Source organism: Rhyacophila brunnea, unplaced genomic scaffold (assembly GCF_057557595.1).
Source record: "Rhyacophila brunnea isolate RB1 unplaced genomic scaffold, BYU_Rbru_1.0 scaffold_15, whole genome shotgun sequence".
NCBI classification, from domain to species: Eukaryota; Metazoa; Arthropoda; class Insecta; order Trichoptera; family Rhyacophilidae; genus Rhyacophila; species Rhyacophila brunnea.
The window spans coordinates 16,136,558-16,152,964 of record NW_028232806.1 but is presented as its reverse complement, the minus strand read 5'-3'; the positions used below and the strand labels follow the sequence as shown (position 1 = coordinate 16,152,964).

General features: G+C 33.1%; 1 protein-coding gene across 1 annotated transcript; it reads right to left on the bottom strand.

Annotated features, from left to right (window-relative positions):
* Positions 1 to 1,503: 1,503 nt before the first annotated feature.
* LOC147074953 (uncharacterized) lies at positions 1,504 to 15,615 on the bottom strand. The gene is made up of 9 exons (XM_085942554.1): positions 15,288 to 15,615; positions 14,215 to 14,630; positions 13,580 to 13,703; positions 12,783 to 13,002; positions 10,154 to 10,273; positions 9,478 to 9,597; positions 8,488 to 8,604; positions 4,045 to 4,287; positions 1,504 to 3,419 (listed from the first exon to the last, which is right to left on the bottom strand). The coding sequence occupies exons 2-9, from the start codon at positions 14,581 to 14,583 to the stop codon at positions 2,981 to 2,983; spliced, it is 1,752 nt and encodes a 583-aa protein (XP_085798680.1). The 5' UTR covers positions 14,584 to 14,630; positions 15,288 to 15,615; the 3' UTR covers positions 1,504 to 2,980.
* Between the last annotated feature and the right edge of the window lie 792 nt (positions 15,616 to 16,407).

Below are 16,407 nucleotides of genomic sequence, written 5' to 3'. Positions count from 1 at the left end.
TTTTATTCGAATTTCAGATTTTGTCCAGTTACGAGTCTTGATTGGGTAGTTTTCGACAGTGGCTCCCATCCCATTCTTCAGATAAGTTTGTAGGTCTGTAATCTAATAAATGTATAATAAAATGACAACAACTTCTTGACTAGAATGACATCGTCATTTACTAATTATATTAAAATATGCAACAGGTATTTGAAATAATAACAATGTACGTCCATTTTTTATATAAATAATTTAGGCTGTTATTGGAATAGATGTAGTTTAGAATAAAATCGAAATGTTTACAATGTAACTGTTTGTTTCCTTAATAAATAAATTAAAATGTCTTATTGTAAGATGAAATAAATACTTTTAAAACTCGTCGGCAGAAGATCAGGGACGATTCTCATTTTCCAAATAATTTGCAACAAAATTATGTATTCCATAATATTACAATAGTAGGTACAACAATGAGTCTTTATGAAATCAATTTAAATAGTTACTGACGTTTTGAATTTAAAATAAAGTAAGTTCATTAGTAGGTACAGAAAATGGCGATGGCTCAATCATAACACATTTCATGGTATCTATTGAAGAAAACCTTTTCCTTCTTAATTCAATAAATTTAACCTAACATATTGTGTAGATTCGATTTCTTCCTAATGCGGTGTTTAAAATATTTTTTATATTCCTGTGACTTCATGTCTATTTGAAATACATTTAGTTTTCATCGCATTATAAATAAATATTTGTGTTATTTTGAAGATATCATACATTCTATTATCAAGGATTACGATGACAGCTAAAATATGACAGTGACGTTATCATAAAAGCGCCTGTACACGTGCTATGTTGTCATCATATGGTGCTATTTGACAGATTCAGACAGGTTTCGAACAACTTCGTAGATGATTGGTAGATAGGTTCTGCTGCGCATGCGCACCGCCATGCAAGTACCAAATTATTGCGTGAAAATTCAGAAGCTTCTATAATTTTTGATACAAGCATGCAATCTTGCAACTTACATGTTTAATACACATGCATTTTCTTGTTATGGCCGCGATAATATCTACTGTCAGCTGTAAACCCATGCACATGTAAACAGGGTATTATTTCGATTTTTAACCTGATCTGTGCCGGGAGGTTTTTTATGGCGGCAAGTGAGAGGCCGCGAATTTTTTAGCAAATAATTTTTTTTTTAACTGTATTGAAAGTTTATCATAAACACTTAGGTACCAATCATATGCTAAATGTCTCATTTTTGGACCAGTATCTATTCTTCCGAATTTTAAATTATTCAAAACAAACGCCTGAGACTGGCATTCTGTCTTCAAAGACAGGCGAATAAGTTTGCGTTTTTTGTATGGCCAGCACTGCACGCCCGGCCATATCCGCGAACATGTTCGCTTTGGCACAGAACCGGAATCAGATTGGTTAATAATTATTCATTCAACTATTTTTTTGTGAGACAACAATATGTAATAGAGCAAAATAAATACACAACAAGTTAAATAAAACAATTAATTTAATTCTATAAAATTTATTTATTTTATCTCACCCAACACCAAGAATGAACCTGTAAAATGCAATACTACTCTACTACTACTTCACCATGTTCAATCCTTAGAGGATCATATACTTTTGTTTTTACGAGAAATGGATGTTAATCAGTTGCTCCCATTAGGTCCATACTCTGACCCCAAATACAAATTGAAAAACAATATGTGTATTTGCCAGACCCAGGATTCGAATCTGGGACTCACGGCATTATAGGCCGACGCTTAAGCCGCTTGGCCATCGTGGGGCCGTAAAAAAATGTAATGTATCTAACTAAATTAACTTATTACATTTAATTACAATTCCAAACGAAGATATTCATTGGATTAAGAATCAAAATGAATTATAAAATTCATTGGCCATGTTAAGACACAAAATTCCTTATTAGTCGTGTCCCTTTCCTGTATGTGTAGAAATGTGTGCCTTTAGCTAAAGCACACATTTTTGATGGAATACAAAAGTAGTATAGATGTCGAAACAAAATATTGATTTCTCACTAACAGACTGATAACCAAATTACCATAAAGTTGTTAAGTTTTGGATGCTTTGTAAATTTTGTATAACTCAATGACCAAGCACGAGAAATTCTCATGTTATAAGAGGTACATGGTAATGTTATTTTTTACACCGTATTAGCGCATCTATTGAAAATTTCTAGTATTAAATGTGTTTAGATACAACTTCGCTACAGGGTGAATATATTAGATAACAGGGATTCTTACCAACCAGTATAAAATATTGAATTTTAAAAATATCATACAAAAAAATAGTACATACAGGATTATAAATATTTTTTTTAATTTTTCATTTGTGACATCAGCTGTTGATTGAATCTTTTGCCTAATTTTTAGTAAAACAGTTTACTGCATAGAATAAAATGAAGTATTTATGTTTCCGTGATGGAAAACACTTAAAAATGAATGCCAATGCCATCATCCTTTTTTGATCGGCGTTAAGAATGAATATCTGTCAAAAAGTACGGCATTTGTCAATAATTTTCAGATATTTTATGCGTTATCGAAAAATAGATTACGCTATACGGTACAGGCAGTTTTTTTTAAATCTTTAGGATGTAATTGGTTTTTTATTTCGCACTAAACTTAAACTTAAATTCTGTAGAAAAATAAGCGAAAGTTTTTATTCATTGCACTTTGAACCTCCTTATCTAACTATAAATATTTTTTTTCTTTTCTGTTTTTTAAATCATATTAAAGCATCCTTTTTTATTTATGTTCAAAAATCAAATGATTTAAGCGCATACATTTTGAGTTATTAATATTTGATTGTTGGAAGTCAATTTAGTATTCTACATACAAAAATAAAATCAGTCACCAATTGGTTAAGTCATGAGTTCCTTTAGCGAATGTTTTTAAGATGTGAACACTAAATTTACATATCACTTTAACGTGAAAGTTTAGGATTGATAGACGAGTCATCAGATTCATATTCAAGATGCTAAATTACTTTTGTCGTCTTCATGAACGGTCATGTGTCCCTTTAACGTGCATTTCTGTGTGAACGCCTTACTGCAAACCGGACAGACATGCTTCTTTTCGCCTGTGTGAATTTTCATGTGTTCCTTGAGAGTGAACTTTCTCTTAAACTGCTTCTTGCAAACGCTGCAAGGAAAGTTCCTTTCGCCGGTGTGAATGAGCATGTGTCTGGTCAATGTGTCCCGATCGAAGCCGGAATATTCGCAGATTTCGCACTTGTATTTGCGTTCGTTGAGGTGGATTCTCCGCACGTGCATCGAACGAAGGGCTGAGGTGGTGAAGGTGACGGTACATATTTTGCACTTGTAGACATCCGGAGCGGCCCCGTGAACTTTCACCAGGTGCTTCTGTCTCTTGTTGTGAGACGGGAAACGCTCCCCACATTGGGGACATCTTGAAAAATAGCAAAAAAAAATATTTAATAATTTCAAACTACAAACGCTGGTTTTTTTACTATACCTGAGTATTTTGAATTATCATATTATACAGGTTTTAATGTCGTTTTATTATATTATTCAGGTGTCAATATTAGATTGATATCAAAATATGTTGACAGCTGGACAGAACGACCTTAATATTATGTAAAATTTCATTGCCATGTAAATTTAAAAAAATCGAATAATGAAGAGACCAGGTATACCAACTGATAAAATGATCATTATATTATTTAAAGTTTATAATATCGATTAAGTATCAATTTTATTTATATTGTGCAGTTTTCATACTTTTACTATTGAATGTCAATAAGAAAATATTTGAATAGTCATCGGGCAAACGGAATTTTTAAAAATGGCAATGTCAGTTAAAATTCCTGATTCGTACAATATATTTTACATTCTGACGATAATAATTAGCAGCCAAGTAACGGGGTGCTTCCCTTTGTCAGATCACACATTTTTAAAATTAACTACCTATAAATTTATATTTAATTTAATAAAATTTATTGGTAATGTACGTTTGATACACTATTAAAAAAAATCGTATATAAACAAAAATAAATTCAATCACATGAACTGACCTGCTACGATTTATATGGTCATGTTTAAACTTGATATGTGTGGCTTTAGATGCGTGCGTTTTGAATATCTTATCGGGACACATCGGGCATTTGTATTTCGGTATTCCATGATAGTTTTTATGTAGGGAAAACTGGAAGGAGTTTGTGAATACTCTGCCACAGATCTCGCAGGTAAAGTTGGGGAAATGAATCGGCATGTGGAGCCGAAGACCGCGATGGTAATCAAATTCTTCATTGCATATCCTGGAAAGAAAGTGGACTTATTAATGATCTTAAGAAGATTTATAAACTGGAAGAAAGTGGCGACAAATGAAAGTCTGTGAACGTGAAGGAAGTTAAATCCCACCCCGGAATGAAGAGCCACGGAGAAATAAAAATCATTAAACAATGTATAATTCGTCCACCAAAAGAGTGCATTACTCAGACGGTTGTAAGTTGTTTTTGTAATTTTTGTTAACGATCAGAACCTCACAAGGCCGCCTATATACCGGTGGTTATAAACAAAATTTTTCTGTTGCTATTTTTCAAGTACAAATGTTAATTTTGATATGGCTACCAATTAAACTGTACAAACATTGAGGAATCACCAGAAACTATCGTCATAGAAAAATGCATAAGTCTCCCTCTAGCCATCTAATTATAATCCCTGTATTCTAGTACGTAATTAAAGATTCAATAATATTATTAATTAAAACAAAACGTAATAATATGTAGTACTTATTTCATCCGTTTTGCTCGGACATTGTCAACTGATACAAAATATACAATCACAAAGCTATCTATACTAACAAATTTTGAAGACAAAGTTTTTAGTACTTAAGGTGATGTCTCTAGGTAAAGTTGTTATCGAAAAATAGCTAGAAAAGTTTATTAATCGGTAGATATATATTCAAAAGTAATGAGAAAAATAAAATAAAAAATTAAGATGTATCGTGGAGTTCTATATACCAAAAATACGTGTCAAATTCGGTACATTTCTATCGGGTGGTAAGAATGAATGACATAAGATTTATTATCAAAATTACGATAAAAATATACCTAAATCTATTACCTAGCGAAACGCTAAACGTAAATTGGAATTTATTATATCCTTATATCTTTTTTTTTAAATTTAAAAAACATCGATTTAGAGGTTAGAAAGCATGCAATTAAAATCGAAATATGTCGGTTTAGACGCAATTTATCGCAAAAAGCGATTAGCGTTTCTATTAAAAATATTATTTATTAATTTTTACGGCAGTTATTTAAATTTAATCTTGTATTTTTGTATATTAACGAATCGATAGAAATCGAAACCATAATAATTGCTCGAATTGGCAACATGCTGACAACACTTAGCCGACGCTTGGCCGTATAGTGCTGCCGTCGTGGAATTATTACATACAAAATACACACACAACCATAACATGACGTTGAAAATGAAACTCACACATAGACAAGACAAAATAACATTTCTCTGCATTTTGACAAAAATCAGTTTATCAGTTTGAGGCGAAATTGCCATATGAATAAAAATAACTTAATAATTGAAATTACAATATTAACTTAATTTACGTAGAAACCTGCCTATATTCAAAATTTGAAACTGCGAATTATTTGCAATTAGTATTTCTTAAATTACAACTGTTTTTTATCATTATTTATGATAAAAATAATAAACAAATCTCGCATTTTAACATATGGTAGCATTCGTGCTCTCGATCGAGTTTATGACAATTATTCTTCTTTATTTTGCCATTATTAGGTATATTGTTTGAAAACAGGAAGGAATCGACTCATCAGTAACATTTTTGTCAAGTAAGTAAACTTTTCAGTGTATAATAAATAATATTATTATCGTACATCAAAATGACAAACTATGTCATGCAGTTTTGATTGTCAAACAAACATTCAAAAATTATTGAAAAGAGTTACATATACTGTATTTTCAATCACCATCATGCATTTATCATCAATATATATTATTTTAGGCGTAGACTCATCGTTTTCGTAGAATTATAAATACTTTACGTTAGTTTGAGGTTATGTTTATGACAAATGTCATCGAGCCCATCTTGTACGTTTTGTAAATTATCTAATAATTTTTGTATTATTTTTATTGTGTAATGTTCTATTAAAATTGACCACTCCTATGAACAAGTTGTTTTCTTTACCTTCCCTAAGTTTATAGAGTAGGTAATATTCATCTGCAGTGTGACCTGGTATGTGCATATAGTATATTTTACTTTATAAAATAAAAATAAAAAATTTGTCAATAGACTAATACTTCTCTTCCATATTTTCATTCCTTTGGCCCTATATTGGCCTTTTGTATTCTAAATTTCTATTCAAAATGAAAAAAGAAGTTGGCAAGTATAAATTGATTTAAAACTTTTCTTTTAAATCATAAAAATGTCAATACGATATAATAAAATATTGTACTTATTTAAAAAAATATATAATTATTTGAATAGGTATATATATATAATAATATTATAGTAGAATATATTATTATATTCTTATAATATGTAAATGAATTTTTGTCTAGCGATTTTTTTCATATGGCAATTTAATAATACTTGCAACATATTATGGTAACTTACTGCCATCTGGTTAGAATTGACCAAAGTTTTTAGTAACAGATTTTTAGAAATTCATGGTAGATGCCTTTAAATATAAAAAGATGGCGTAAAAGTCACATTATATGTGTTATTTAGGCCAAAGACATCGCCTTAATCATAATAAATTAACAAAGTAAAATTATTCGTGTGTCAATATTGTTCAAGTATACCTTCCTTAAAACTAATTTAAACACTACCCCTGTGTATTATCTCCGCGAACCTAACCTCCACATATAATGTTTGAAGCTTTCACGGTTGTCTTTTATTGTAGTAGATTTTTGGGTTTCCACCGTGTGTCCTTCTTCCTTCTTTACTCGACGTTTCGGGCTCGTTGCAGAGGCCATTATCAAGAGATGATATGTTTTATGATGAAAATGTAGTGTAGGTATATGAATGTAAACGTTGCTCTAAGAATGTCAAAAGGAATCCGATTAGCTAAGAGCAAACGTTGCTCAGAATAATGTGTCAATCGTTACGACCAGAGATACCGGCTCGAATATTGGATTTTGCTGATAGTGCCGGAAGCCATGACATTTTTAACTGTAATCCATCATCCCTATTAATATTTTCAGGGTTTCTATGGATTTCAATGGTCTCCTTTACCAATCGTGCGAAATATCCTTTATTCCGACCCAATATCTTGGTTTCAAAGTCAAATTTGTGTCCTGTATCCATCGAGTGCTCGGCAATTGCTGACATCGTGTAATGTTTAAGTCAGTATGCCCTCTCGTGTTCACTCATACGCTTGTTTACTGTTCTAGAAGTTTGGCCTATATACTTTTTTGGGCATCCGCGACAGCTTAACTGGTATACACCTGCCGAGTCCAAAGGTTGCGAGTCCTTTACTGGTCTTAACATATTTCGGATTGAAATTTTTCTTGTCGATGTTGAGAATATTGTTTCGATATCATGTTTCCGAAGTATCCTGGAAATGGTATCGGTGGTGTTTTTGATATAAGGTAGATAGGCCCGGCCTTTGAATTGTATCTTTTCCTGCTGACTAACCGGGTTAAGGTTGATTTTGTTTTTGGTGGCTTTTTTGGATCATCTTGTTAGAATATCCGTTTGCTTGAAGAGCCTTTGATACTTGAGATATCTCAGATTTTAAATACGATGATTCGCAGATTCACCGAGCTCTTGTCATCAATGTCGAAATCAACCCATTTTTACCCTACACCACATTTTCATCATAAAAAATACCATCTCTTGATAATGGCCTCTGCAACGAGCCCGAAACATTGTGTAAAGAAAGAAGGACACATAGTGGAAACCAAAAAATCTACTACGATACTGACCTCCACAGTTTTTGATTCTTGACCTGCCACAAACAATAACTGTACGTATATGGGTACGTCTGTTGACAGTTCGAAAGATTTAAATGTGGCAGTTTGAACTGATCTGTGGTGTGCCCACTAACGTACAGTTATTGTCTGTGCCAGGTTCAACCTGCTTCTCAAACTGGCCGTGCATGAGCAGCTATTGCCAAAATAATCCTTGAATATTTCAATTCATAGGATTAGATAGTGTATAATTAAATTCAAATTCGATTTGATATTTCGCATAATATTGCCGTATCAAACAGACATTTTGAAAATAAAATTTAGCTATAAAGTAACTGTGAAAAGATATTCCCTCATCAATTTTATGTAGGCAGCCCAAAACAATATATTGACTATTATTTTTAAGATAAAAACACAGCAACAGATTTGCAGAGATGCCTTTTTGTTTTTAGGGCTGCCAAAATTCCAAAATGGAACTGCCTTCAAAATTTCAAATATAAAATGCGTATACGACTTCTATCCAGAGTCCAAATTCTGTCAAATAATATTTGAATGTTACACACTTGCACTGTCTTTGACCTGGCTCCAGAGTGTACGGAAGTAGTTTCTCGCGTCTCAACCGTTGTTGGACTGATTTGCTGAGGTTTTGATTGGACTCACTGTCACACAGTAGCGCATGTCTGAAAGGAAACAACATGATTATTATTCAAATCTCTCCAGAATCATCCTCCTTCTCTCATAGTACATTCACAGCCCCTTGCACACAGACCACACAGACATGCGATTTCACCTCAATATAACTCGCCAATATAACAGCCTTCATAGTCCCGAGAGTAAGACGCTGACCTTTCATCCAGGGCTCCGGGTTCGACCCTAGTGAGGTCACAATACATTTATCGAAGCCTGGGTGTGTGCGATCGTTTCACTTCCATTAATAATTAGTAATTACACTACTGTCATTGAGCTTCATGGCCTGTTATAGTGTTAAAAAGAGAGAAAGAGAAAAATAATCTTCATTCACAAAAACCAAAGAAATATCATTCTAATCATGCACATCAACGGCATTTATTCCATATAACCAACAAATCAAACTCAATTTTACAACACTCAAGATGACATAGAAGGAAAATATGTCATTAAAGGAAGAAATAGTGATTTTGTATTAGTTGGTGGTGGGCGGTTTATATAATATGCTGTGGATGCCGAGAACATGTAAGAAAAACGGAATTGCAACTGAGCGATCTTAATATTTGTAGACTTACAAACTTAGCCATGCTTCATGGGCTTGCAAAATAGTTTCAAATGTTATAACAGAAATAAGATTCCTTCTATTTATTCTATGGTCCAATTTTTTTGGATTCAGTTCATTCATTAAAGAGGTTACAAAATAATATATATATATATTTCGGATGATTGAACGAATTTGTCGAATGTGATAGGGCTCACTGACAGTCATAAAGGTCAGATAACAATATTTAAACGAACATCGCTGGTATTAGATGACATAACGTTTAATCAGTTGTGGTACTTTCTACTTTTATAATAATATTTACTTGGATTCCAATTGATTTGCGTCCAGCTTAGGCGGTTGCACATTCTCTATTTTCACCACACGTTTACCAACCGGAGTGGGTCTCTTTCGCTTAGAACCATTCCTGGAAATTGCTGTACTTCTAAAAATATAACAATCCGCAAATTAATGTATTTCGATAGGTAATAAATTTGGGCTCATCTATTAATGATATTTTATTGAACGCTACAATGGGCCACGAGAATTACACAAACATCCGGGTTTAACCTTTTCCATACCGTCTTAAAAAATTTCATGCGTTACTATGATGTTGATTCACTCTACAATTTACAGTGTAAAACCGCACTAGAGTAAGTAATCACAATGAACATTTAAAAATGGCTGCCGTTGCACATGTAAGAAAATCGGAATGGCAATTGAGCGATCATAATATCTGTGGAGTTTACCAATTTGACCATGCTTCATTGCAAAATAATTTTAAAAGTTATAACAGAAATAAGAATCCTTCTATTTATATTGCAAATTCTTTGTGTTTAGTTCATTTATTAGAGTTTATAAAATAATATAAATATTTTGAATGATTGAACACACTGACAGTCTAAATGGTCAGATAACAGTATTTAAACGAACTTTGCTGATGTAAGATGACATGATGTTCAACCGTTCACGATACTTTCTACTTTAATAATAATATTTACTCGGATCCCACTTGATCTGCATCCAGCTTAGGCGGTTGCACATACTCTATTTTCACCACACGTTTACCAACCGGAGTGGGTCTCTTTCGCTTAGAATCATTCCTGGAAATTGCTGTACTTCTAAAAACATAACACGTAAATTAATGTATTTAGGTAGGTACCTATTAAATTTGGGCTCGCCTATTGATAAGACTTGTTAATGAGATTTTATTTAACGCTACAACAGGCCACAAAACCCAATTAGTGTTTTTTTTTTGTTGTTTAGCCATATCCGATCCTAATAAGATCATATGGGCCTCTATGGAGTGGAGGTTTGTATTAACAAATTTTTGTTTTTACAAGAAATGGATGTTAGCCACTTGCTCAACCTATTAGGTCCATACTCTAAATCCAAACACAAATCGAAAAACAATATGTGTATTTGCCAGATCCAGGATTCAGCGCCCCTGGTATGAGAAACCAGTACATTACACATTTGATTACGACAGTCGTCTCTGATCTGTAGTTTTTCAAATTTGTTTATGTTGCATGTCCCACATTACAATTCAATAGATTCTTTATTTTTCTGATGCATTTTCTAAGGTATATTGAAAATTATTGACATTATTCAAATTTGGTTTTCACATACGGTCAGTCTTGAATAGTTAGGTTAGGTTAGCGGATGTGCCAAAGACATGGGTATCAAAAATGGCCATCATTTGAACCCAGGAGGAAGAAGGCCATGAATGCACTGGGAGGAGAGGATGAAGAGTGACGCAAGAGCTGTAGCGCTACCGAAAGAAGAATAAAACAGTGCTTTCTTAAACATCCTTTATTTTTATATGTAAATGTTTCATTGTCTTATAATCACACAACTCTTCCTTTTGATACCACATCTGATTGTGAGTAGATTGAAAATAATATTTTAAACATTTTCGATGTACCATACTGACGATTGCATGCTTCATTTAGTCTATCGGTTAAGGTGAAGTCTTTACTGAGCCTTTTTTAAAGAGGCACATAGCGGACAAATACAAAGCTTGCCATTTGAGACATTTTTTTGATAATTTACAATTTCAACTATATTAATGAATAAATATGTACGAGGGTGGGTCAATAAGTCCTTAGAAAAGCCGACAGGTGGCGCGACTAGTACTGTAAGCGGTTTGTTTTCATGCAGCGGCACTACCGATTCAGTATGCTGCGAAGTTTCAATCAGATTGGTCGGGTTGTTGTGTGTTTCTCGTACATTTAAAAAAAAAATTTGCTTGTGGAAAATGGAAAAATGGAAAATGGAGAAAATTGAGTTTAGAGCTGTTATTAAACATTTTAATATAAAAGGGTTAACAGCAAAGGAAATAAAAAATGAGTTGGATTTAGTTCACGGCATATCTGCTCCTTCACTTGCAACTATTTATAACTGGTTAAATGAATTTAAACGTGGTCGTACATCAACAAAGGATGAACCACGCTCAGGACGTCAAGAACAGTCAAAGCAGTGGATTGCGAAGACAAACCATGTCCAAAGAAGGCGAAAACCGTAAAATCAGCTGGTAAGGTTATGGCTACTGTATTTTGGGATGCACGTGAAATTATTTTCGTTGACTATTTAGAAAAAGGAAAAACAATAACAGGGGATTATTATGCATCTTTATTGGACCAGCTAAAAAACGAAATTGAAGAAAAACGGCCTCATTTAAACAGGAAAAAAATCCTCTTTCATCAGGACAATGCCCGTGTTCACACATGTTTACGATCAATGGCTAAAATTGAAGAATTGAAGTTCGAATTGGTCGACCACCCACCGTATTCGCCAGATTTAGCCCCCAGTGACTTTTTCCTTTTCCCAATCTTAAAAAAATGGCTAAGTGGACAACGTTTTTTTTCAAATGAAGAAGTCATCGATCGGACAAATGCTTATTTTGAGGACCTTCCGAAAACTTATTTTTCTGACGGTTTAAAAAAAATTGAGAAACGTCTAACCAAGTGTATTGAGCTCCAAGGAGATTATGTTGAGAAATAAAAAAATAATACAAAAATAAAAACTGTTTTAATGCTTTTTTCTAAGGAATTATTGACCCACCCTCGTATCTAAAAACATTAAAAAGAAAAATATTTTTTATTTTAAGTCAAAGATAAACTTACAATTGTAAAAAATGTAATAAAATGTGAATTTGTTGAATCGGACCGCACCATATTATTACATATATTTTATGGTCATATTTATAATTAAAATTTAGTTTATTAAGTTTTCTAAGAATCAACTAAGAGATTTTTGACTAATTCATAGTTTTAATATTTTTTATATCTATTTTAAAAAACATCGATTTTTATAAAAAATATAAATGTGTATAACTTGAAATCCTTTTTATTTATATCAAATTTTATTTATGTATGGTACCAATATTGAAGCTTGATTTGATATAAATAAAAAGGATTTCAAGTTACGTTATTTAAAAAAAAATAAAAAACACTTTTTTGTAGATAATGTTACTTGATTTTAAGCACTCGATAAGTAATATATAATTGAAGTAGGCTGTTTCAAAAACTCACTGTAAAATATTTCAAATGTGAGTTAGAATAGTTCTGCATTCAGTTGACGAATTGATCTATAAATTCATAACACTGTTTATTCAACATAAGATAATACCTTTGTGGATTCTGTTTCGTGTTTTTTTGTATACTGACAGGCATTGATGTAGAAATATCCATAAAATTTTCATCAGGAATCACCTCATTGCCCAAAGAAAGATGATGACTATTATCCTGTCTGTTTATGAGTGATGCAATTTCTCTATCTATTTTCACCAATTCGCTGTCGACACTATCTGCCACGTCTAAATATGAAGTCGGTAGGAAAGTGGCTATTCCTAAATAATAGAAGAGAAAAACATAATAAGTCAAGATATAAATACATCTTATTGATAATTCGTAGGTCCTCCTACTGGCCTGGTATTCCGTCTGCGTGAAATAGATATATAATGAAGAAATAAACTGATTCAATTTGATGTTATTCAAATCAATGGGATGGACAACAATTGCATCAAAGCATGCCTCACTACTCTATAACTTTACTTGCTCGTGATGAATTGTTGTAAGTAGGTTACCCGACAACACTTTGTGTGGGAAAAAAGATATCAGAAAACAAAATCACAGAACTAGTCACATAAAAAGTTACAGTGGAACCGGCAAGGAATCAATCCATGGAACAGTATCCATTTCAGCCTAGTGTATGGCTGAAACACTTCTGGGGAAGGTACACATATTACAGGACTCCAGTGCTACATCGTCTGAATCTCACCACACTTGCAAAGTGGGGATTCTTTCAAATGTCTACACCGAATTTAGTTCAGTTTTTTCATTTTAATTACATAGATAAAGTGGATGAGTTGTGGCTTCTTGCAGTGTGTTTGTATAATAAATGTTTATTTGATTATCTTATCTTACCTATTTTCTCTCTAATGTTTTTCTGTGCGTTTTCCACTTGACTCTTGAATTTGACCACATCCCTAAGTCTTAAAATACAAGGTTTGCATATCAGATAAGTATTCTCTTCTTCAAATCTCTCCAACTGAAAATTGACAATTTATTATTTAACTGCTGCCAACTTTGCTCAGGTGTGATTTATGGTACTTACATACTTAATTTTTGACGGACACGTGCCTTTTTTGAAATTCAATGTTTCTTTTGAGATAATGAGAATTTATTTTGAGATATCCAATAATGAAATATTCAAAGTCAATTATCTTGGAAAAGTAAATATTTGTCACCCACGTTTTTTTTCAATTCTATGCGGACCACGAGGAATCTTATCAGTTGAGATTTCAGATGTATAGTATACAATAAAGTTAGTTTTTTGAAAGAAGATTAACACCATGTTTGGAGCATAGAAGATCATCAATCAAGAATTATTTTCCTGGGTAAGTGAAAATAAAGTGCAGTTACTAAAACCAGGGATTTTGGGGTTTGACCGGGGGTGTTAAAATAAAATACTGCCTTCTTAAATAAAGGTTGAACTGTCACCTTAGGTATATTACTCCACTTTTATAACGGTTTGTAAAATTTAAAAAAAATCATATTACCTGCAGGGAAAAACAGTAGTCCAGCATTTCACTATAAATCTCATATCTACCATTATAGAAATGTTTTTTAGTCATGTCTTTGAGGTTATCATTTTCTTTAGAACTTAAACAAGCTTGACAAAATCCTCTCGAGACATTAATGTTGATATTTTTAATTGAGTGTGTCTCATTTCGCGACTGTGTCTCATTCAGTGACTCGGTCACATTCAAATTTTGTGACTTAGTCTCGTATTCCGACCCAAACTCATTATCTAGCATAATATCATTCTCCATCTTAATCTCATTCTCTGGGATAAACTGATTCTCCGAGGCAAATTCATTTTCCACTTTGACTTCAACCATATTATCGTTTATGGGTAAGGGGTCCATAATTAAAAAATAACTATAAGAAGTTGTCCGCTGTTTCGCACACCACCCTATATCAAACAAAACGAAAGTAATATTATTATATTAAGACTATCCACTATTCGCAACACGATTGCAATAGAAATATAATCTAAAAAACCATCAACACATTATTTATTAAGCCATGACAGTTTTTTTTACTAAATCTAAGCTAACCGCAATATTTTTACGATATTTTCATGCTGTGCTTTGTGCAAGCATTAAATTTTTTAGTCATGCAATTTTACTACTGTGACCAGTGACGTCCCCTGGGGGTAGGCAGGTTATAAGTTGCTTAGAAATGGCAAATTTTAAACGGCAGCAAATGAATGAACGAATAGGATCAGTACAACTTTTGAAAGCAGATGCCTTAGAAAATACTGAGATTTTAGTTTCATTTCACAGGGGGGCCTCCACAGCAGTCACCGGATTACACCTTCACCCACCTATGACTACCACTGTTCGAGAGAAGGTTTCGTAAAAGTTCTCTAATCCCCAGTAGGTACAAAATGTCATTTTTTTTTATGTTTCTTGCATTTGTCTGTTTAAGATAATAAAGTAGTTGCGTATGTATCTACCAAATTTCCATACAATTTGAAACTAAAGATGAAAGGGGATGGCATTCTAAGTCTGCTTAAGGGCTGCACTTTACCAAGGGACGTCACTGTGACACGGAGTCAACTACTTACATTATCTCTCAAGAAGGGCCTTCGCTACGAACTCGAAACGTGGGGGAATGGAGGGCGAACAAATACATCGTGGCAGCCCAAAAACCTAATAGGTGTAGTTAGATTTGATATTGAAATGGAACTTTCCAGTAACTAGTATAATAATATACTGGTAAACAAATACCACCAATAATGGATATAATAATTTCAATATCTTCACAAACAAAACGGGTCCATGTACTAGCATATCAGCTCCTTATTTTGTAAACAAAATGATTAATATGTAATACCAAAAGCCAACTCAAAGTCAACGTCAATAAGTACCCAAACCCAAGTTCAACCAAACGTCAAAAATGACATTTGTCATTTAGTAGCCACAGTAAAAAATTTCAAATCCACAGCTTCTGAATAATAATAAACAATATATTGACAAAACTACAAGGAAAAATTAATTAATATGAGTAAGTATATTTATCCTTTATTCATAATGGTTTTTAATTTTACGATTGACTGCAAATATATTTTATTTCTCGGAAATAGAATAAATATTTACGTTGCTCAAAATGGGGTTAAATTGTGCCACAAGTAAACCCAGCAGTTACTATACAATTTTGCTAAACAGTATACAATCAGATAAATCTTTTTCCACCACGAGTCCACACCCGTTATCCGGACGTAGAGCATTGCTTAATGAATATTGGGCATCTTTCAAAGTTGTGCCAACAGTGTTCAAAATGGCAACCTTCCAAAATCTTGATCGGCACGTATTAGAGAGGATCCGCAATGACTTGGCGCCCTGGGGTGGGTATTTTATGCGGCCTTATCAACGCTGCGCATTCCCATTGATGCAAATAATATGCCAGGCAAACAAACATTCATTTGGCATGAAAATATGCTAGAATGTCTTCAAATTATTTCCATGGGGAAAAGTCGTCAACCTCTGTATTGGTGTAAGTGTGCATACGCATACCGGAGCTAAGAATCTGTACATGGAATGTAGGTATTGTCATTACATATACACCCTTACAATAAGACATACAAACGGTCCAAACCTGTCATAAAATCACAAATGATAGGTAGGTAATAATTTATAACCCATTGACACATCCCTGTTACAGGCGAGCTTCTCCCGGTGTGAAAG